Source organism: Panthera uncia, assembly GCF_023721935.1.
Source record: "Panthera uncia isolate 11264 chromosome C1 unlocalized genomic scaffold, Puncia_PCG_1.0 HiC_scaffold_4, whole genome shotgun sequence".
Lineage (NCBI taxonomy): Eukaryota > Metazoa > Chordata > Mammalia > Carnivora > Felidae > Panthera > Panthera uncia.
Window position 1 is genome coordinate 43,608,521 of NW_026057585.1, and position 24,579 is coordinate 43,633,099.

General features: G+C 42.0%; 1 protein-coding gene across 1 annotated transcript in view; it reads right to left on the reverse strand.

The window, feature by feature from the left end:
* Positions 1-232: 232 nt before the first annotated feature.
* Positions 233-24,579, reverse strand: part of TNNI3K (TNNI3 interacting kinase) — a 290,841-nt gene continuing 266,494 nt past the window's right edge. Inside the window, exons 25-26 of the mRNA XM_049617009.1 lie at positions 5,437-5,516; positions 233-2,214 (exon numbers count right to left, since the gene is read on the reverse strand). Coding sequence (XP_049472966.1) covers positions 2,138-2,214; positions 5,437-5,516 — 157 coding nt within the window. The 3' untranslated portion in view covers positions 233-2,137. The remainder of the gene's footprint in view (positions 2,215-5,436; positions 5,517-24,579) is intronic.

Consider the following 24,579-nt stretch of genomic DNA (forward strand, 5'->3'; position numbering starts at 1 on the left):
CATAAATTTCAGACATAAATTTTGTCCTTCCTCAGGACATGGCCGCATTCTATGGGAAACTGGAAGGACTGCAGGTTTACCCCAGCACTGTCCTGATTATACATATAATCAACATCACCCCTACTGTGAATCTTTAGTTAAAACTGGGTATTAAGTTACTTAATTACTTATATTATTATTTTTTTTAACTTTCTAAGGTATTCCTTTCAACTCAACTCATAAAAGGATCAAGGCCACCCCAGGCTAGGTGCCGGCTCATTTCCTAAAGCAGCCAGAGGAGAGGCCTAGAGAGAGAGAGATGTAGAGACAGGGGCTCTTCAGCCAGCTCCTTACTAGAAAGCTTTATGCTTGTATGACCACTTCAAGCTCCTTGTTCCTGTGTATTAGAGAGCCCCTTGGCAAATTGCACGGTGGGAAAGAGCATCTATGACTCCAGAATGACTGGGTGGGGAGACGAAGAGGCTGGGGGCTAAAAAGGAATGAATGTAAATGGAAGTTCCGTGCTTTTAACTTCTACTGGACTGTAACAGGCTAGCCCCAAGCTGTTCAGAGGACTTACAACTTTGTAACCACAGGTCATAGAAAAGGCTCGGAGAGGTTTTAGAGATGGGGTCGTTGTTCTGATAGAAATTGCCCTCAAGAAACGTAATTTCTAATCTGTAGGGGGAGAGGGGAGGATGAAGGAGCTCACCACAGACATGGGAGGAAAAATCAGCACTTTTCCCATCCAGTTCCATTTGTCTATGAGCCCACATTGCTCAGGAGAAGAAAGCAGATTTGTCTAAATGTAGTCAAAGCTCGGCTCTAGATTCCTTTCATTGCTCCTCAAGACCCTAGTTGTCCTCTCAGGATTTATCCTGTCATCCTGGGGCAACTTTGTCCCCCAGGGCACATTTAGAAATGTCTGGAGGCTTTTTAGGGGAGCTGTTACTGGCATCTGGGAGTAAAGGCCAGGAAGCTGTTAAACACCCCACTGTGCACAGGACAGCCCCCACAAAGATGATTCCCTCCGACCTGTAAATAGTGCTGGGATCTAGAAACCTTGATTTAACGACTACCCAATCTTCCTTTACTAACTCTTTTTTTCATTAGCAAGATTAAAAGCAGTAATTATCACACTGAATTTTCATAGTTTCCTGCCTCTTTTTTTTTTTTCCCAAGTCTGCCTTTCAGTAGAAAAACTATTTTGTTTGGTGGAAGGACTCCCTTCTTCCTGAGTGGAATGAACATGGATAGCAGATTTCTCTCTCTCTCTCTCTCTCTCTCTCTCTCTCTCTCTTTTGAGTCAACTCTACCCCTGATGTGGGACTTAAACTCACAATCCTGAGATCAAGAGGCCCATGATCTACTGACTGAGCCAGCCAGGTGCCCCCAGCTTTCTCACTTTTTGAAGGAAGGCCAGGGGTACCTCAGACATCCTCCCAGTGCACTGTGCCGGACTCGGGTATGAACAGCAGGTTTGCGTTTGCAGATCAGTTGTCATAACTGTACCAGTAGCATTTATGACACCTTGATGCTGACAGTAACAGGATGCCCAGACACCACAGAGCACTCGGTATGAGGTAGAAAGGAGGCTAAGTAAGTACATGCAGTATTTTGCAAGCGTCTTGATCTGAAGGTCATTACTTCTTTGTACCAATATGTCTTAAAGAACACTTACTCAGAAGTCAGTACACTTCTGAATCCATTTTGGATGCCAACAAAGAACCTTTAATCACAGAGCTGAACACTAGAGGTAACTTAATGAGAGAAGAAAAAGAACAATATTCTACAAAATCAAACCCGTGGCTCTCAAATGCAAGTCCACATAATTCAGTCTAGGAAAACATAATCATTGTGAAGTGCCCACCATAGTCTTAGGCCCCATCTCCAAGTAATGATATAAATTTGCTCTTTCAGTTACAAAATTCAAACAAATTTTTTACATACATTCTGTCTTGGTTCCTTTGCATTTCATTCCTTAGCCATAAATCCAAAGCCCAACTTGTGGTAGGGAATTAAAGAGGACCAGTATAAACAAGCCAATTTAAGGAGACCTTAGAGGGTAAAATATTATAATTGGAAGCAAGCCTGCCACGGTAGGAATTGTTGCTGTCAGTTTGGGGGAAATCTCTCCTTAGGTATATGCGGAACGCTGTCAGCCGCTGTCCTCAAAGCTGCCACTATTCCGGCCAGAATGGAAATGCATCGGGCTCATGGGATCGGACACGTAGCCTGCATCAGAATAGAAGTTCAGCTGTTACTTATCGGCCTTTCAGTCCATCTTCCCAATTTTTCTTAACCAGCCTCACCCAGTGCACCACAGCTGCCAAGCGGCTCCTCTCGGCTCATGTGAACAGAGAGTCTGGGCGAAGGCTGCTGGCAAGCAGTCGTAAAACAGGCAAAATTTAAAATGCAAACATAGAGCTGAGACCAGAGGAACACAAATGATGGATGTGTGATTCAGACCCACGCAGGCCAAGTTTGGAGTAAAGAAGGGGACTGTTTCAGAAGGGGGTGTATCACGATGGCTAAAATCATGGGCTTTCAAGTCAGGCCAGTGTGGGTTTAAACCTTGGCCCCACTACTTACCGGTTCTGTCATTTTTGTCCACTTAACCTTTCTAAGCCCCAGTGTCTTCATCTGTAAATAGGAACACTAACGTCACTTATTTGTAAGGTTGGTAACGTTGGTAAGACAATCCGTACAGTGTGTGACACAGTGAGTGTTGAGCAAATGGCAATTTTAAAAAGAAGGTGGAACTAGCAGAGAGAAAAAGGAAAGAGCCACTCTCTACAGCAGGTCAGCTCTGGTTGGGTTTTGTTTTGTTTTTCCTCCCTGAGCACCCGGTTTTTAAGTGTACTTCAATGCTTAGGTCTAAATACCGGTGGTATTTGCTGCTTGTTGAAGCAGTAGCCCTGTGTCCACAGAATGCAGCTAGTGGCTCAGGATCCGGCCGCTGTCCTAGAGAACACAGGACACGTGCAGGGAAGCAGTTAACTTTTCCAGTGCAAGTGAGGAAGCCGTTCATTGCTTCTGGGAAAATGGGCACATTTGTCAACAGCTATTGCTGCTTTTGCTCCCTGTGATAGCTGAGTTTTCAGAACCAACTCAGCCATCTACATTTTCATCAAGGCATCTAGCAATATGCAGTTGGATAGGCTTATTTATTTTCATAAGAAGGGTCTCTGTCAACGTCTCTCAGGCAGCACATAAACTCTCCAGAGAGGAGGTGCTGGGGCTGCTGCTGACTGGCCTGTCTCGCTCACCTCCAGCAGGGTTGACCCCGGTCAGCTGGCAGGAAGGCTGTGGTCAGGGGAAGCTGAGATGAAGGGAGGCAGGATACACACCACTGAATCCTAATTTCGGGTGGACCTACATAAAATCTACATCCTAAAGCAAAATAGTTCCTTTTGTTCAGACTGAAACTGCACCTTCATTCCAGGCCTGGATAGATGCTTTCATAAGCTTGCAATCCTTTTATTGCTATCATCAACCTTCTAGTGTACCACATGCGATTTTACTGGCCTGTGATGCTCCAGTGGAAATCTGATTGTGAGTGCACATCCCTTGTGTGTGTGTGTGTGTGTGTGTGTGTGTGTGTGTGTGTGTGTCGGTGAGAAGGGGGGACACTCTCCTTCTGAGACGGGTAGCAAAACCAGCAGGGCCTGGGTGCTGACATTTTTTATTGATGCATCCTGCCAAAGTTGAACGACAGGCCCTTGTGTGGCCACTTGGCTTAAGAGGAACCCAACTGAAATTTGACCACAGGCTTTAGGAAAAGACTGAGCCGTGTCTGCACATTTTGTTGCTGTAGGGAGAAAGGTCTCACATACAGAGAAAATTGCAATGCATGTAATTTTATCTTCATTTTCTAGCCCTGTCTTTGAGGGTGGAGAGGAAGAAACGGTTCATAATGTAGCTATTTTACCACACTTGGTTTATAAAATGGAAATGGAGGGCAATTAAAGCATTCTTTCTTGTACTACGTGATGTTCCTAGAGGGAGATCTTAAATATATCTTCTTTGCCTGTTGGGGCTCTCACTCCCTTCAAACACCCTAATGTTTTCTTCAACTCTGGCACAAACATGCATAGGGAAACCCAACTTTTGCCTTATTGCATTACTTTTGTCTTCTCCATCTTGAAGAATTCTGCCCAAAGTCTTATTCCTTTAAGAAACAGATCGTTAGGTTAACGAAATGCTTCATCTTGAAATGTTTCATCCACCATGAAAGGAAAGACTTCTGGTCAAAGCACACATTTCAAAGCGTGCCCTATATTTTGTGGTTGTGTGGTCACATCTGTAAAGGTTTGAAAAAACGATAGTATATCTATAAAAAATGTGATGATGTGACACTTAGAGCACATTTTCCCCGGTTACTGGACTGGCCAATTATGTTGTAAAGCTGATGATAAAAAGCACTCGGCTGCATTCTAGACACGTCCTGGGAGTCGGAGCACAAAGTTTCCTTTCTTTAATGTTCCCAAGTAGTTTGTCTGCATCTATCCAGAACATTTTTTTTTCCTTCGTTTCTTAAAGGCTTTCTAATGCCTTAGGTAATAATACTTGGCAAACGAGGTGCACTGGTGAGGATCCCAAAGCTGAGGGTTTCCAGGGTCTATTACCATTCACTAAATCAGAGAACCGGGAACACATCATCCAATTTATTCTTCCCCAAACCCAGTTCTTGTAATAAATCTGATCTCTTTAACTGACATACATTTTTTTTTCGGTCCTCCATATTGTCAAGGAAAGTTCCCATGAATAAATGAGCCCATTGTGCTAAAATTCCAATTAAATATAGAGACTCTCGGGCTTAGAGGTTGGAAAAAGGACATTACAGGCCTAGCACATTAATATGGCAGCTGGTGATAAGGGTGATTACCCAGCCTCTGGCTTCCAAGGGCCTGCATAGAACTGTGTTAATTATTTCAAAGAGCTTGATTAATTCCTTCTAAAGTAGACCTGTGCAAAAAGATACCATCAGTGATACCTCCATCACCTCTCTAGGTTTTTGAGGGGATGGCTGGGTTTACAATTTACCCTTAGGTACTTGCCAAAGGGGAGGAGCTCCCCCAGCATATGACATAATTGTAGAAACTCATCTCTTGTTTTTCTCCTCCCTACATACCTGTGATGTGAGGCTTACAGGCAGTGAACTCAGGAAGGTGGCAACGGGGTGTTTGGAATATCACAAGATGCAGGAGACTTATCTCTTCTTCCATGTATATACACACTCTGATATACTTGCACATATCCTTACACACTTATGCACACACATTAGTAAACTCAAAGGTAAATGCAGAGTTACATAAGATCAAAGTTTGTACTTTTATAACATACTGTTTTTAAAGCATCCTATTATAAAATAGAATCTATTCTTCCTTATTATGAATAAATATCACCTTCCTAGGGGAAGTTTCCTTAATCATTCTGAACAATCTATGTACTTACCATATTTGTCAATGGGTGATAATTGAAGACCCCTCTTCATCTCCTCCAAAGACAGGCCTTGAGAAGAACACTGTCCAGCACTGGAAAATTCCATGCAACACATGATTTCGCACTGTGAAAATTACGGTGGTGGTTTGCTAACGACATTTTTATAAAACACATCTTATTCACTCAGGATAGATCCCAGAAAACTGGCAAAGTAATACAAAGGTGTTTTTATGCTACAAGTGACTAGTTGGGAGAGAGTTCAGAATTATTTGGAGTAAGTCATATCTCGGCGTGAGTGCTGGCTCTTCCAGGTAGGCTACGATTCCCAGCTTTGTAAACTTGGGCACACCACCCTTTCTGAGCCTCAGTTTATTAACCTGTAAGATGGGAAAAGTACATAAATGATTTCCAGTTTGTTTGGATGATTAAATGTAACAAAAAGGAGTGTTGAATCTAAATCCTGAGTTAATATAATTGCAAGTATTTCTTAAAAGGAACTAATAGCCAGAGTATTATCTTAGTAATAATCACTATCAGTAAAACACATGCCAAGAGATATTATTATATTGCTGTTATTATAGTCGGAATTATATGAGATAGTGATAATAGATTTACTGCATGATTCCAATGCATTAAACGAATAAATCTATCATCTCATTTAATCCTTATTACCAAACGTTTCTCTCTTTTTACAGATTAGGAGACTGAGGCGGAGCAGTTAAGTAACTTGTTACCCAGGTTTGGTAACTGGCTCATCTATGGTTCAAACCCAGGTCTTTTAGATTCCAAAGCCTGTGTGCTTATCCGGTACTCAAACAGGAATTTCTTCTTTAATCCTTCTCTTCCTCAGACTTCTGCTACCCTTTTACCACACTGGTTAATGGGCTTGTTTTCTTTTTACCTCTTCAGACTCAAAACCTGAAGTCATCAAAACCCTCACCCTCATGTCGAATCACATCTGTCAGTTAATCATATATCTGTGGTTTCTCTTGTGTCCATGTCTCACCCAAACTTTAGCGTCCTCCAGGAGGCTTCCCTAGTTCCCCCCCAGTGCTCCCCTCACTGTGCTCACAGAACTCTCAATTCCCCCGTCCCAAGCCAGAGCTCGCATCTCGGTTCCCGGCACCACACCATTCAGTTACTTATGCCAAAATTTTTCTTTTTTTCACAACTCTCACCTAATGCAAATGTTTTTTAGCTCTGCCTCCATCATGGAACCCTAATCCACTCATCTGCCTTCTCCTTCAAGATCCGGGCCATATAATTTTCTTGTTTGGATCTCCGCAGTTTGCCTCTTAATTGATGTTCCTGCTTTCACTCCTGTCTCCTGATAACCCATTTTCCATATATTATCCAGAATGTTCTTTTCACAGTATAAAACAGATTAAGACATTCTCCTACTTAAATCATTCTAGTGTCTTCCCAGTTCATTTAGAGTAAAATGTACTCCAATGCTCTCCCCTCACCTACAAGGCCCTGGCCCTGCCTACCTCAACCTCAACTCGTACCCTTCTCCCCATCTTTTGGTAAGCACTTCATGATGTTCTTTCTGTCCCTTACACCATCCAAGCTCTTTCCTAATCCAGAGCTCTTGCACTTGCTAACTCTGCATGGAATGATCTTCCTAATGAACCCAAATTCTGCTTTAATGAACCACTGCCCTGCCTTCACCCATGCCTGGATCCTCTGTCATTCAGGCCTCAGTTGCAACATCACCTCCTCAGAGAGGCCTTCCCTGACCACCGTTCCAAAGTGGCATTTCCTTGGTTTATCATCACTTTCTATCTCATGTCAATGTGTTTCTTTGACATGAAGCTATATAAAATTATCTTGTCCATTTATCCATTTACTTATATATTCTATCACACGATGAAGTTGGGAGCCTTGTCTGTCTTATCTCCCTTATTCCCTGCTATATACTCAACACTTACAGTGCCTGGCACGTAGGAGAAACTCCAAAAAAAAAAAAAAAAAGTTTTGAACAATTTAATTAATTGATAGGTCCTTAAATAATGTCCTTCTCTTAGGTCACTCAATCCTCCCCTGTACAAGGTCTTCTGGTAACAAAAATCCTGCCAGGACTTTTCCCTGTTCCCCACTGCGGTTCCTCAGGCCCACGTTCCAAACCCTCTGCTTCCAAACCTACTTGCGTTCTGTGTGTATCTCATGTTCTACAATTCCTCAGTATCTTTTCACCCCAAGTTCAAGCCACGCTAATAGACTTTGTACTTTCTAAAACATCCTGAATTTTCCTTCCTCCACGGTTGTGGTTCAGCCGCTCCCACTACTTGAGTCTGCTTAGTAACATCTTTTTTTTTTTACATTACATTTTTTTTAACACTTATTTATTTTTGAGAGACAGAGAGAGACAGAGCACAAGCAAGGGTGGGACAGAAAGAAAAGGAAACGCAGAATCCGAAGCAGGCTCCAGGCTCTGAGCTCTCAACACAGAGCCCAACGCGAGGCTTGAGTGCATGAACCCTGAGATCATGACCTGAGCGGAAGTCCAATGCTTAATCAACTGGGACACCCAGGAGCCCCAGTGACATCTTATTTGTCTCTAAGGGGAAGCATTAAGAAGGAACATTCTGGTGCTACACTCCCTGAATTTGAATCCTGACTCTATTACTTACTAGCAATGACCTTGGGCATACGTTATTTAACTACTCTTTGCTTTAGATTATGCAACTATAAAATGGGAATTATAACAACACTTGACTTATAAGGTTAATCATGAGAATTAAAGGATTAAGAAGTTTAAAAGATTTTGGGAAGTGCTAGTATGTAGTAAGCGCTCAATAAATGTTACCTACTTTTATTATGTGTCAAGGTCCAACTCAAAGGAAACGTTTCCTCAAAGTCTTCTTGGAAACCCCACTTAGAATTTCATACCCTCTAGTACTTTGTACTTCTAGCACAGTGCTTATCAGAGTCTGCCTCTGTGTGTGGCAATGGCCTGTATTTGTATGCTAGTGAAGCCCACTAAACAGCCTATTCCTGGAGGTCAGACATCCCATCTGATATCTTTGGATCTCCCACAGGGCTTAGCTGGTACTTTGTAAATAGTTAAAATAAAATTATTACAAAATGTTCACCTGGAGAAGTGAGATTTTTCTAAACTCTAATATAAATTCACACTGCTTCATCCACTTAGCTGCCTTAAAATGACTGCAGGTTTGGCCTCACTTTCTTAAGGGATAATGTGAAGCTGTTTCTTAGAGGGGAGCAATGATTAAAAAAGAAAAAGTATTGCCATAAAGTGGGACATGGGATCATCTCAATCAACATTAAATGGCAAACCACACTCGGTTCTGGGCAACAGACTGTCATTCAAGATATTTTTCAAGATAAAATTTACCCTACTAATACCCTAAAATTTACCTACCTACTAGAACCTCTTAAGCACTCCAGCTCCTTTTAAGAAATGTGCTGTACATAGTGGTCTTGGCAACAACAAGATAACAGGGAATAAATATTTTATCATCAAAAAGGCTATCTGGTTTCCTATGAATAAAAGCCCATCTCCAAGCTGTCTTATTTATTCAGTTGCTAAATGCAATTCATGCCAGGGGACTTAACCTTCCTGCCCAGGAGATACCACATTGGCTGGTTCTGGACGCTGTTCTAGGATGACAGACAGATGGAAGCTAACTGTGCCCAGGTCAAACAAAGCAGAAGAAACCAAACCCTGATCCATGGAAGTAGTTGTCCTCAACTCATGCACATCCAGAATTCAGCAGGAGTTTCACAGAAGCCCAGAGTTTAAGAGACATACCGGGACCTCTGTTGGCTGAAGTTGTGGCCAGTGAAAATAGGCATTTCCAGTGATGCAGCTGTCCCATGAATTGAATGAAAGTAAATGTGAACCAATGGCAGGTAAGAAAAGCACTCGATTTTGCAGTGTTTCAATACTGCTGGTCAACTAGGTGGCCTTCTTTATGTTAAAAGGACCTATATATCATACAGAGGCATATATATCAATGATATAGAATATTATATGAGTGATTTCATGTATATGTTTAATGACAGTGTAATGAAATTTTCTCTTTTGAAGAGAATAGCAGAGGGGTGCCTGGGTGACTCACTCAGTCGGCTGAGTGTCCGACTTGGGCTCAGGTCATGATCTCACAGTTTGTGAGTTCAAGGCCCACATCAGGCTCTGCGCTGACAGCTCAGAGCCTGGAGCCTGCTTTGGATTCTGTGTCTCCCTCTCTTTGCTCCTCCCATGCTGATGCTCTCTCTCTCTCTCTCTCTCTCTCTCTCTCTCAAAAGTAAATAAACATTAAAAAAATAAAGAGAATAGAATCTTTATGTTAGTTTTTGCACACTACCACATTATACTGATACATCTCACTTTTAGTGCTAAAATTAATTTCAGTTATTTTAGGCTAAATAGTTCAAATTAGTTCTGTGATGTACATGTACAGATAAACATAGTCATTGGCCATCGTTTCTTACAAAGGTGCACTGGGGAATGAGTAATTTATTCAGAAAGAAAAAATCCATCATGTTAGATTTGCTTTATTTCTTTTTGGTGAGGATAAATTTCAAGGGGGAAATATGCACATCTAGTTTCCTCAGATGCTGGACACTGTTTCTCCTGATTGCTTGTAAGTAAGAAGGGGAGATCTGTGCCAAATGACAAGTGGTTGGATTGAACTGTCACTGGGTGGATATCCAGGACTGATCAAGACTTCAGGTAGGTGACATTCTCCAAAGGGTTAAGCTGAGCCTTAGACACTGGGAATAGTTAAAAGAAAACACCACATTTCCTGAAGTTAGAATTGTCCCAAAATAGATTGAGTTGTTCTAAAAGGGGGTACTGTCCTATTCCTGGAAATTTTGAAGGTATGGCTAGAGTACATCGTGGCCGTGGGTGCTGTAGAGGGATCCAAGTGATGTGCCATTCCAGGTCCCTCTGTTTTTTACATTCTAAGATTCTTTGGAAGGTATTCATGAACCATGTAGATTTCGTGAAACTGGCTTTGATGTGTTGGAAAGGCAGCTTGAGATTACATTTCCCACTCAGGCAGAAGATTTTTATCTTCCTTATCTGAAGTGTCTGACATTTGTCCATGGCTGAGTGCCTCATTTCCCTATACCTGCCACAGCATACCTGGCTACACATTACTGCTACTACTCAAGGTGGTGTTTGTAGCTTTTTGTCTATATACTTTTCATTTGAAATAGTAACTGAACCGTGCTATTTGCCTGAAGGAACCATCTCTTTTCGTGGTCTATTTCAAAGGAAGAACCGCATTGCCATCTAAGTTGGAGCAAAGGAAAAGTGTGGAGAAATCACTTTCACATAAACCCATCATTAAGGATTTGACTGACGGGTTGTGTAAGTCTGGTATTAAAAACTCCTGAGCTCCTTCACAAAAGTTTTTATAGAAAATAAATTTGTAGGGGCGCCAGTCAGTTAAGCATCCCACCCTTGATCTTGGCTCAGGTCCATGATCTCATGGTTCGGGAGTTCAAGTCCCACATCTAGCTCTGTGCTGACGGCTCAGAGCCTGCTTAGGATTCCATTTCTCCTTCTCTCTGCCCATCCCCTGCTTGCTCTCTCTCTCTCTCTCTCTCTCTTTCAAAATAGAGACATAAATTTTTTTAAAAAGAAGATAAATTTGTAGAATATTCATGTTGCAATGCCTGAGGGGTGGAGAAAAACTCTAAAACACTAATTCATCTCTCTCTTTTTTAATGTTTATATATTTTTGAGAGAGTGCGGGCAGGGGATGGGCAGAGAGAAAGGGGGACAGAGGATCCGCAGGGGACTCTGCACTGACAGGCTGACAGCAAAGAGCTGGATGCAGGGCTCAAACCCACAAACCACAAAATCGTGACTTGAGCCGAAGTCAGATGCTCAACTGACTGAGCCACCCAGGTGCTCCCACACTATGTCATCTCTTAATCCAGAAAGGTATATTGTTAACCAGGGCCTATGAGGAAGTAAGAAAAGTACTGTCTAAAGAGAGTCCAGGGAACTCTGGTGCCATCTCTTCAGAGTGGCAGGAGCAGGCAGTGCCACAATGAGTTCAAATGGCCCCATTTAGAGCCTCAAAATCAGCCAGTATTGTGGCTTCCAAACAAAAGCCTGCCAAATGCTTTTGGTACTGGAGCAATGAATCATGGTTTTGGCTGTGGGATTTCATAAATTCTCAGAGTATTTGCTAGTGTCATAATGGCTTCTGACTGAATTACATTCCAAAGAAGACATCAGGTGGGCATAGAGTCCAAAAGAAACCATTTTTATCATATTCGTCCAAGTATGGTTTTCACAGAGCTGGGGTCTTTGATTGGGTGAATTAGAGCAAATGAATATAGTCTGCATGGATTGAAAGCAAGACTGAAATTAAAACAACTAGATAAAAACAAAGAGACTTACAACATTAAGTTCTACCATAATGATATAATAATCTCTTATATTTGTAGAGGGTTTTATAGCTTGAGCATACTTTTATATCAATTAGCTTAGAGTATTTTTATAAAACCTCCATGAGGTATCTGGGAAAGCATTAATTTTACCTCCATTCTATATCAGGCTCAGGAATTTGAACAACCTGAATAAACTCACAGAGCCAGCAAGAGGCAGAGACAGAACTTGAACAAAAACGTCTTCAGACTTCTAGTCCATGCTCTTTCTTCTAAAGCACACTACATTTAATAGCAGTCCCTGTCAAACTCTTGTTCTGTTTCCATCTGAGGAGCTCACTGAATTAGTCATGAGTTACAGTTTTGCACTCTTTGCATATAAAGACCAACACTAAGATCCTCATAGAAAAATATCCTTTATCATCATAAAGAAGCCAGAGTCAGCTTTCTCATGACTTGCTTTGTTAGATCTTTAAGAAAATTTTATTTTCCCCTACCCAACCTTTCTAAATAAGATGTTTATAACTCTCCACAACTCTCTGATCCTGTGCAAGGTTTTCTAAGCTGCATGCATGGATTCATCTTCCTAAACACTGCTCCGGCTATATTGAACAGAAAACCATTAGGTTACTAGTGTGATTAAAGACTTCAGGCACAATTTTCTTCCATTCAAGTTGGTCCAATTAGTTTTTACGCAGCTAAAAGTGCCCTCAGGCTACCTGTAACCTAGAAGAGTTAGTCATTTGGACTTTGCCCAGGCAACACCATCCAAGGCCACACAGCTTTGCAAATATGCTTTGTGGTGTGTTAGGTTTTTTTTTTTTTTTTTTTTGCCATCTGTCATAATGATGTTACTTGTGAAAGAATATTAGCAAGGAGATCAGTGCCATATGCACCTTTATCCCCTTCCTCAAGAGGAATGTATCCAAGTGAAAAGTCATTTCTTTCACTCAACATGAAACACATACAGGTAACAGCTAACCAGAATTTCAGTTCTTTGACACTAATCTAAGGGACTAATACAAAGAAAAGATAGAGAAGCAGCCTGCTGAGATCCCTAATAAAGGTGTTTACACAAGGAAAGTAAACGCTTTGCCATAGAAAAGGCTACTAGAGTCATCTGGCTGCTCCTTTTGGCATTTAGCTGAAAACAAATAGATCTATTTAAAACAGATCTGTCACAAGGGATAAATGCCTCTCCATGCCTTACAATGTCTTTCTATGTAGCCCACCTTTTCTCTGGCCTAAAGAGAGGCGACATTTCTATTAGAAATGGGATCACCTTTGGCCTAACTTTGAAATAGTCCAGTCAGACTCTTATGAATAAGCATTTGTTAATTTATCAGTTAAGTTCAACATATTTATTTATTCATGATTTCATCCCACTGTTTTCAGAACATTATTTTGTCTTTGTCAATATTCCCTACTTGATAATGTCCTAAATTAAAACAAATGTATTGCTCCCATTACAGTGAATGGGCAATGGCCAAAATATTTAATGGGGCCAGGGGTCAGTGCAAAATATCTCTTTCAGGAAAATCAAACCCATCAGCTTTCTTTCAGTGGCAAATGTCCCCAGCTATAAAAGGCCTGAAAGACTTGGCAATGGGTCATGGCTCTGTTTGAGCCATTAGGCAAATATCCAAGGTCTCAGCTCCCCCATTTTTAAGGGAAAAAGCAATTAGGAAAAGAATTATGAACAAGGAAAAATGCAGCAAGAATTGAAACTGTGCGCTAATTCCTTGATGGCTCATCAATTTTTAATGTGCTTAACAGTAACGTAACAATACTACCACCTCTCAATTTACCTATACTTTAAGCAGGTATAAATGAGGAATTGTGCAATCCAGTAGGAGGTGAACTTTGCATGCCTTGACTGCTTTCAAAACTGAGGAACATCCTTTAAATATACCAAACATCTTTTTTTTTTTAAGTTTATTTATTTATTTTGAGAGAGAGAGAGAGAACGTGCACACACATAGGTGGGGGAGGGGCAGACATGGAGAGAAAGAGAATCCCCAAGCAGGCTCCACACTGCCAGCATAGAGCCTGATGGGGGGCTCCAACTAACAAACCATGAGAACATGACCTGATCCGAAGTTAAGAGCTGGACACTTAACCGACTGGGTCACCCAGGCACCCCAGCAAACATCCTTCTTATCCTTCACCTTCTGTACTTACTATCATTCCCCCTCAAAAAGGGGAAGTATTTTAAATATTAGAACTAGGAGATCTTAGGAGCATGATGGTCATAAAGCTCACTTCTCACTCCTCCATTTTCCCACCTCATTTTACCAAGAATGAAATTGAAGCCTTGTGAAGTGAAATAATTTACCCAAGTTCATATATCAAGGTTATAGTGATATCAGGATACAGCTTGGGGTTCTAGACTTCTTTGTTAATTTTTATTCCTGTTTTTAAAGAAAACACAGAAACCAAATTTTGTTGCATACCTGCTAAGTGTCACAGTCTATTAGATGCCCCACCAATCTTATTACATACATTTGCTGCACCTAACAACCCATTTTACACATGTGGAAAACAAGTTTAAGTCTTGTCCAGGATCACACAGCTGTAATTCAAATGTAGGCTAGGCAGGACCCAAATCATCTGCTTTTCCCGTTTAACACTGTTAGCTCTAGAAATGATTCCAAATTTATACCCACAACCTTGTCTCTCTCCTTCTCTTCATGATTGATTGTCAAGCACAATGCCAGGTTCAGTGCTAAGTGCTAGGAACCCAGATATGAGTGTGATGGACATGTACTCTACCCTTTGGGGTAAATAGAAATGTAGACACGTGCAGGTGAACTTCAATGCCTGGGGACACAGTATACTATAAAGGGTACCCTCCCTACACACAGGAGCTGCAGGATAAGTGGATTCTCAAAGGGAGGGAATTACTGGGATAGAAATAGGTTAGGGCCTGTGCAAAGACCTGGGAAATGAAGTGGCCAATGTAAATGTATGAATTTTTTTCTTAACTTTTTGTTTTGAAACAATCTCAAAACAAAGGAAGGTTGCAAACATGGTATAATTTTCTTTTTAATCCTGAACCATTTGAGAGTAAGTCGCCAATCTGATTGCCTACCATTTCCCATATACCTTACTGTATTCCTAAAATAAAGACATTCTCCTACATAGCCTAATATAATCATTTGATTTCATCTTCTCTCAGACTCCGTTCAAGTTTTGCCCATTATCTCAATACTTTACAGCGAGAAGTGTGTGATTCTTGCTGAGAATCACACACTGTGTTTAGTTGTTACGTTTCTTTAATCTCCTTCAGTTGGAAACAGTTTCTCTGTCATTACTTGAGTTTCATGACAATTTTGAAGATGACAAGCCAGTGATGTTGCAGACTATCCTTCAACTTGGTTTTATCTGAAGTTTACTAATGATTAAATTAAAATTACATGTGATGTGGGAAGCATCACACAGGTGTTGCTGTGTTCTCCTCACTCTATCCCATCACATTTTGATTTGTCCCATTATTGTGTTCTTTATTTTCGTTACTTGGTTAAGGCGGTGTCTGACAGGACTCTCTACTACGAAACTACTCTTTTTCTTTCTGTAATTAGTAAGGATTTTGTGGGGTGTTACTTTGAGACTATATAAATATCCCATATCTCAACCAAATTTCAGTATCTTCATTTATTTATTTCTGTATGGATTTCGTTATTATTTTATTCAAGGGGTTGTAAGGTTACTGTCATTATTCATTTTGATGCTTAAATTATCCCATAGTTGGCAAGCAAGAGCCCTGTCAAGCTGTCCCTTTGATACACACCCACCCTTGAAAACCTCTCTACTCTGTGGCACCAGACATTCCAGGCTTATTTTGTACACTCCTTGTCCCAGCCTTGAAATCTGCCATTTCTCCAAAGTACCCTGTTTACTTTTAGTGGAGAATAGTATTTAGAAATCAAGACCTAGATGCTTGGTTGAAATGTTGCTGCTCCCAGACCCTCTCACAGAGCAGGCAAAACTGAAGAACATGTATGTACATACATACGTGTGTAAACACATTCAGACCTCTTCCTCCACTCTCATATAATTCCAATACAATCCAATGTCACAAGGCCCATTCTAGTTTTCTCCCTTTCCATGTTTCTAACACTCTTCTCTGACAATGAGAAACCTGGTTCCCATTATCCTTAATATGATCAATGCCCTGGAAAGTACAAATCCCTGACTGTTGTCACACCCGCGTCCATCAACACATACACAGATGTCCTCCTTTACCCCACTTGGGCTCCACTGTCATCTCCAGGTGGCTCTCCTTACCCTCTTGTGTTCTGACACCCCACTCTGGGCTACATTCCCACCTGTCTGCCCTAAGCAGGTGCCACCTCACCTACCTTGGGCTCCACTGAGCTGTGCCTGGTGTGACGCCTTCTTCACCCTGTGTGGGTTCCAGTCACTAGGACAGGGCTGCCTGTCTACCCTTATACCCTATTCACCACCCTCATGCTCCAACTTCACCACATCAAGCACCTTCCTGTAACTGATACCCTTCTCAATCTGCATGGAACCACAGTGGCCACCACCTACCTTCATGAATGTCCTTCCCACTGTGCTTGGGCTCTGACACTCTATGTGGGGTAACTTCTTCACTGACCCCTCTCATGCATGCCCTCCTTCCCAGGCTTGCACTCTGGCCTCCCATGCCAGGTTGCTCTCCCATGTAGATGCCTTCCTCACCATACCTGGGCTCTAGCACCTTGGCTGGGTAGCCCCAAACCCTCATGAAAACTCTTCCCTCCTCTCACTCTAGCTCTGACACCTCATGCTAGCCAGCTGCCACCCACCACCACTCTCACCATCCACATGGACATTCTCCACACCGTACTTGGATTCAAACATCCTGTTCCACACCCCATGGAGAAGTCACTCTTGCTCAGCCCTATCTAATGGCTTTGGGACTAAGGCATTTAGGAAGAGGGGGGAAGAAAGGAAAAGAAGAGTAACAAGGATGGACTTTTTAAAATCTTAATTACATCCTGTCACACTCCTGCTGAAAATCCCTCAGTGGCTGATCAACCTTCTAATGCCCTGTCCTGGCTGCTGAAGTCTTCATGGTTTGACCTCTAGCTACCTACCTGGGACTTCACCCTGTGACACTCTTGCCTGCCTCCTATCCTGTGTCCACAACAGAGGCCTTCTATTTCTCCTCTTTTTCCTGTCTTATGAACTCTGCACTTTTGCTCTTTAGCCCTGCTGAATGTTGTTTCCCAGGCTTCTTCCTTGATTTCATGATTCTAACCAGCCCATCTAAACTACCTTTCCAGTCACTCTATCCTACCAACCTATTCTAACTGCCTGCATAGTATTTACCACAATCTCATTTTGTGTATTTATCCATTGTCACCTGTATAGGCAGATACAGTACTCTGCCTGTATACCTTGGTCTACTTGGGAAGTCACCTTTAGAAGTTTGCATACATGCTCATGGTTTCCTGTGTTTCTCTGTACTTAAAGGTGGGGTGGGGGTGGGGTAGCTAATGCTCCTTCCCACCCACCCAAATGAGTCACCATCAGTGAGGAACAAGAGTTGGTGGATAAAGACTCCAGCGTCCTTGCTGCTTGTTGGGGAAATTCTGAGACATGGTCTATACCCTCAGAGTTTACAACATAAAATTAAGCCTTCGTTGCCCACAGCAGTGACTTACTCATTAACATACATATCCCTTTATTTTTTCTTCCTTCTCTTTCCTTCACTGTGCTTGAGATCACACCCCAGAAAAATAATTTTCACTCACATCCTTGTCTCATGGTCTGTTTCGGAAGAAATACAAATTAAGATGGCCTGCCTCTTTCAACTAGAACGTAAGCTTCATGACAGCAGGGACTTATCTTGTGTACTACTGTGTCTTGTTCCCCAGTGCCTTAAACTCATTGTCATGAACTAGGCACCCAATAAATATGTATTAAATGAATGAGTGATGATTCCTCCCTAGCAACTTCATTGATTCAAGTTTAATCTTTGTTTATTTACCTCTGATTCATTGGTCAGCCTCCTTCCATTTTCTTAGCCTCAGGAACAAGCTGTGCTCCCCCAGCTACATGTATTGGAACAGTAACCTCCACTGAGGGCTCCTTATTCCTGTTTCCTGTCCAGCCTATTCCACCCTCTATGTCATTCATTGCCAGGGAAATCTGAGAAGGATTCTTTGTTGTGGTATCCTCATCCCTTCACTGGTTTGTGGTATGGCTTTCCAGATATGAAAGTGAAATGGAACACGATGGAGATGTCTCTTCAAACATGCCTTCTGGGATAGAAGTGATGGCCATATGGAAAGGAAGAAGGAACCTCAGGGTCCACAGTGCTGCCCCAGCCATTTGCTCTCACCGTTGGCAGAACTGGCCTCATATTGCATATTCACCTGATCAACAAGCGGGCTGTGGATTCTTTATCGGGAGGGACCCTGTCTTAGGAATCTTAGTGTCCCTGGGGCCTCACATAGCACCTAGCACTGACTAGTTGGAGTAAATGTGTTGACTTCTTGAAGGTAGACTTATTATTTTTCCATGGGGAGAGGAGTTTCCAATGTAAGCAGTTTTAGAGCTATGTGACTTGAGAAAACTGGAGTTTTTAAGTTCCTAGAGCCAGGCTCAGAAAATGTTTCCTGTAAATGGCCAGATAGTAAACATTTTAGAATTTGCAGACCATATGGTCTCTGTTGCAATGATTCAACTTTGGTATGATAGCACAAGAGCAGACATAGACAATATGTAAACAAAAGAGTGTGCTTGTGTTCACAAAAACTTTACAGAAACAGGCAGAGTTAGATTTGGCCCATGGGCCATAGTTTATCAACCTCTCCTTTAGAGCAAGAGATAAACCTTTTATGTGGTGCTTCTCGAAGCTGTCTTCCACCTTTGGGCCAAACAATGCAATCCCAATGAAAGTAGGCTCTCCAGGCATCTTTCATTTTAGTAGTTCGTCTTAGAAGAGGAATAATTAAGACTAAAATATATGAGCTAATGGCAAAACAGAAAAAAAAATTATACGTATTCAGCGTTTACCATATGTCAGATGTGTACAAAGTGTATTCTCATTTAACGCTCACTGCGACATCATTATTTTCATCCTATAGGTAAGATGCTTGAGACTTGGAGAGCTCAACTAACTTCCCTAAAGTCACACAGCTTATAAGTGGTGGAGCTTGAATTTGAACTCAGGCCCGTCTGAGCCCAAGCTTTTAACCACTATTTTATAATAATGGTCCCTTGGTGGGTATATAAGTAAAAATTGCAAAACCAATTTTATTGATGGAAGATAAAAGTGGCATCTAGATAGGCACCTACAGAGCAGTACATATTCGTTTCCCCTTTTGGATTGAGGAAAGTTCAAAGGCCATCTTTGTTGATTTAACATCTCCAGGCTCTGTTGTGTGAATTCAGATCCCTGCAAGAAATTCCATGTTCCTTTGTTCTTTATGACAGGCCAGTCTGAATGGAGAGATTTTAAAACTCCCTAAACTCTTTGAACATGTGGAACATTGATCTTCACAAACCATTTGAAACACCCTAAGGAGGTTACAAAATTACAAGCAATGTTTTTTTGTTTTAAGTGAATGTATACTAAACCTCGGGGACCTTTTGCCTCATCATACAACACCAAAGCTTTCCTCCCCTCCTCTGTGTATTCTTTGCTGTCAGACCCTGAATAACAAAATGGTTATTATGTTGCTAGGGTGCCTTGTTCTTATTGAAAAGCTCTTCCACTGCCAGTAACGTGGGGGCTCTTACCCCACTCTTGTGTGAAGTGCTGCGAAGCTTCTTTGAATCCTGGGGCAACTCAGGGTTTGACATTTCCTGCTGAGCCCACAACTGCTCCTGCCTTCTGTTTTGGCAGGAACATGACTATGGATTCTGTAAGAAGTGTTCTGTGGCCGGCTTGTGAGCTAGACCTCCATGGTTATTTTTATACTGGTGTTTATTAAGCCTTGATATGTGCACTCCCTACTGCACGCTCCTTCAGAACAGGAGCCACATTTGGTTATTTACCTCTGTGGCCCCGGCATCTGGGGCCTGGCATAGAGTATGCTCTCCACACGTATTTTAAAAGTGACTTTGATGGAACTGAACTCCTGGTGGTTCCTCCAGCCTTGTCTCTCAGCCCCGGCACTCAGTGCAGGTTGGCCACGTGCTCAGGGGCATAAGGTTTCTAGTCCTGGCACCTCCCCTGCAGAGCTGTGGCTTTAGACCAAGTTACATAACCTTCCTGTGCCTCACTTTTGTGTCAGCTTCCTCCTCACTTGGTTAGCTGCCCTCTTTAGTATGTTCTTTGTCAAATTGTTCATCACTGCTTTTTTTCACATCTGTCTTCCCCAGCACCTAGCCCACAGCCTGTGCTAAATAAAATATTTATTAAATAATTGAATGAGAGGAAAGTAGGTTTAAAAGAACAAATTAATTGATTGCCATTCCTCTCAGTCCCACAAAGTACATCAGGTAGAGTGATCCTTTTATTTTACTTATTTATTTAAAAAAAAAAATTAAGTTTGTTTATTTAAGAGAGAGCACCCAAGCAGGGTAGCAGGGAAGGGGCAGAGAGAGGGGAGAGAGAGAATCCCAAGCAGGCTCCACACCATTAGCACACAGGCCAATGTGGGGCTTAAACTCCCAAACCATGAGATCATGACCTGAGCCAAAAGCAGCTGCTTAACCGACTGAGCCACCAGGTGCCCTGAGTGATCCTTTAGAAAGCAGCCTGATCATGTGACTTCTCTGCTTGGATCCCTGTGGTGGCATGTGTCTGAATCTCAGTATATGCCAAAGTCCTCCCAATGGCCTGAGCCTCCTTCATGATCTGGCCCCTTGTCACTTCTCTATTCTGTCTCCTATGACTCTTCCCTATGATTATTTTGCTCCTTCTGGTCTCCAGGCCATTCCCTGAATTCACAGACATGATCTCACCTCAGGGACTTTGCATTTACTGTTCCCACAATCTGGAATGCTCTTCTCTAGAGGCTTCTGGTTTTCTAATTCACTCTGTTCACCTCTTTGCTCAAATGTTACCTCATGGGTGAGGTCTTCCCTGATCTTTCTGTTTAAAATGGCAAACCATGGGGTGCCTGGGTGGCTCAGCTGGTTGAGCATCTGACTTCGACTCAGGTCATGATCTTGCGGTTTGTGAGTTCCAGCCCCACATCATGCTCACTGGTGTCAGCCTGGAGCCTGCTTTGGATTCTCTGTCCTCCTCTCTCTCTCTCAAAAATAAATAAACATTAAAAAAATAAAATAAAATTGCAAACCACATCTCTTTATGCTCTCCCTATTCCTCACCTTTGTTTTAATATACTACAGAATTTTCTTTAAAAAAAAAAAAAGTCTGTTGGGGCACCTGGGTGGCTCAGTGGGTTGAGCGTCTGACTTCAGCTCAGGTCATGATCTCACACTCTATGAGTTCGAGCCCTGCTTTGGGCTCTGTGCTGACAGCTCAGAGCCTGGAGCCTGCTTCAGATTCTGTGTCTCCCCCTCTCTCTGTTCCTCCCCTGCTCATGCTCTGTCTCTCTCTGTCTCAAAAATAAATAAAAACATTTCAATAAAATAATAAAATAAAATAAAATAAAATAAAATAAAATAAAATAAAATAAAAGTCTGTCACTCTCCTCCCCCACTAGAATAAAAGCTCCATGAGGGAAGGGGTTACTTTGTTTTTATCTGCTGCTGTACTACAGAACCTAGAAGTGTAAGCCCTGGATACATATTTGCTAAATGAATGAATGAATTAAATTAAAGAATATCCACAGCCCTCAGAACTGAGAAAAATGAAAAATCATTTACGAGTTTCTTTCTGGAGGGGTTTATGTGGCTTTTTGCTAACAATGCATTTTTGTGTACAGTTTTTAAGCATGAAAGGGTTTGTAGAGGCCCTCCAGTGAGTTACCAGTTGGCCCTACCTTGGGTCTGGCCACAGCCAATGGGGCTGGGCATCAGCCCTGGAGTGCATAGAGTACCAGGTGAAGAGGGCCTACACCTCCCCATACAAGGGCCACACCCCTGTATTCTAGGCAGGCCCACAGAGCATGCCTTCTGCAGATTTCCATAACTAGCTGCATGGGGCAGAGATCAGGCTCTTAAAATAACCCCACAGGCTCTCCTGAATGCCTACAAATACTATCTGCTGTCAATTACCACATAGTTACCGTGTGCTTTAAAGACTTTTCACATAGAAGAATTCACTGGAGTCTTTGTGGACACTGTAGCAAAAAATTACTCAACTGTGTTTGTGGCTGGTCACAGTTGGGCTGTCACCCCTGCCAAAGTTTAGCAAAAGCACTTCTCTAGTGAAAGCAAGAACTCCATATGCACCCATACCTTTGGAACTGTGGCTTAGGAGAACTGCCTTGTTCTCTTAGATGGATGGCCTAGAGAATAGAGAATGTCACGCTCACAATTCTATAATACATGACTTTACAAAGCCGTATGTTTCACAGAAGTGTCAATTAAGATAATGTTTATAAGAGCACTTTTTAACATCATAAGTGTTAGAATATTTATTCCACATATATATTTAAAATATCATTTAATCTTCCCAGCAACCATGAGGGATGGGTATTATTATTATTATTAGCATCATTATTTTCATGAAGAAACTAAAGAGCGGAAAGGCTAGGTGCTTTGCCTGAGGTGAGTGAGCTCGCCTTAACAGGGAGGAGAAGAATCAGAACATCCTGCTTTACAGTGTCACTATATCATGAAAAGTCTTGTGATCTGTGGAGTGAAGTGAATGCATGGGGTTCTTTCCTCTCATTAGTAATTTGGATTTTTCAATTTCCAGTGGAAGTGGGCTTGGTGTTAGAAATTTGGGTTTCTGATCGTGGACCTATTGATGCTTTGGACCATAAGAAGCTGAGTTTTATGAATTCAGTCTCGTGCTGATTTCCCTCTACAGGCAAATAGGCAAAGTTTCCACTAAAGTCAGGGGCTAAGGTAAAAAGACAATGGATTTTGAACCTGAGAAAACACCAATTTTTAAACTAGATTTGAATCCATAATCAATATTCCAACCAGAAAATGAATGTTATGCTGGGATTGCTTCCCTAGATATCTCTCACAGGTGTGTGCACCCCCCCCACCCCCACCCCCGCCACACACACACTTTAGAGACTTAGAAAACAACTGATCCAGGGATGCCTGGGTGGCTCAGTCAGTTGAGTGACCAATGTAGTATAGGTCAGGTAGGCTCAGGTCATGATCTCACGGCTCCCAAGTTCGAGCCCTGTGGGTTCGAGCCCCACGTTGGGCTCTGTGCTGACAGCTCAGAGCCTGGAGCCTGCTTCAGACTCTGTCTCCGTCTCTCTCTGCCCCTCCCCTGCTCACACTGTGTCTCTCTGTCTTTCAAAAATAAATAAATATTTAAAAAAACTAAAAAAAAAAAAAAGAAAGAAAACAACTGATCTACATTTTTGGAATGTGTGGGGGAGAGTCAGAGTCTCTCTTTCTCGTGCTGTGTTTTAAATATATAGTATCCTGAGGAGTTAAGTCTTCCATACTACATTGGAGGAATTAGTCATGCAACGCCCACTACAACTATCCCCCAAGCACGACTCTGGAAGTGTACCCCTTGGTCTACCTTTTAATGTAAGACACCAGGCTGAATGGAAACCGTGTTAAGGGAGTGGGTAAGCCGAGCTGCCCAGGTCCCCATAGGAACACGAGGAACGCGGTCCCTTTATTCCTGCACATTTGCAGCAGCTGTGTCCTTTGGATTCTGGCTCCTCGCAAGTGCAAGCAGCAGCAGCTCCAAGCACAGAACTGCCCTAAATGTCTCTCTTTGAAGCCCTTGAGTCCAAGCCTCCTATTTGTGTCTGGCTCTGATCCATCACGGCCTGAATGCTTCACCTGCTATGTTAAGCTTCCAATAGAGCCTGAACCAGATTTTTAAAAAGAACAATCCCCAGCCAGTGAATCTCAGCATGAGAGAGCTGGAAAAGTGAGAAGGGTGGGAACTAAGGCAGACAGTAATTACTTCCTAAGATCTATCTTTGGAAGGATATTGATAGATCTCCTTCATCTGGATTTCTCTGCTCTACCTGGATCCCAGCTACCTGTTTAGGAGATTAACAATGGTCATATGCAAACCCACAATCACCCTGGGCTTTGGAGTAGTTAGGAGTCATAGCAGAAATGGCATGGGTTTGAAAGAAATTTCTACTTAACTTTCAGGATCGAAACCTTAATATATATGTAGAAGTAACTAGAAACATCCATTCACAATTTATTCAATCATGCATTTGCCTGTTAAACCCTGTGCCCCTCTTATCATAAAGTTTATAATGTTTTGCTAAATGGCCTGTTCAACAACTCTGTGAGGGCAGGGATGAGTCCACTTTGCTGACCACTGTATGCCCCACCCCTGGAAGATAGTGGGTCCTTACCAATTATTTGCTAAACAAAAGAAGGAAGAAAGAAAAAAAATGAAAAAATCTTTATGAAAATAGCATTTAATATAAAATATGTGTGTGCGTGTGTGTATGTATGTGATTAGATAGAAATTTATTCTGTTGGAATACAGATTTTCTATAATAGCTAACACTTATTGAGCAGTAACTATGTGCCAGACATTGTTTTAAGGTTTATGGACATTGTTTCACTTAATCTTCACAGTAATCATGAAGTAAGTACTATTATTTTCCTTGTTTTATAGGTAAGGAAACACATGGAAAGAGTTTAATTAGTTTGGTCAACATAACATATAGGAAAGGCGCATTGCCAGAATATGAACACAGCCAGTAGGGCCATAAGAATGTGCTCCTTGTCACTGCT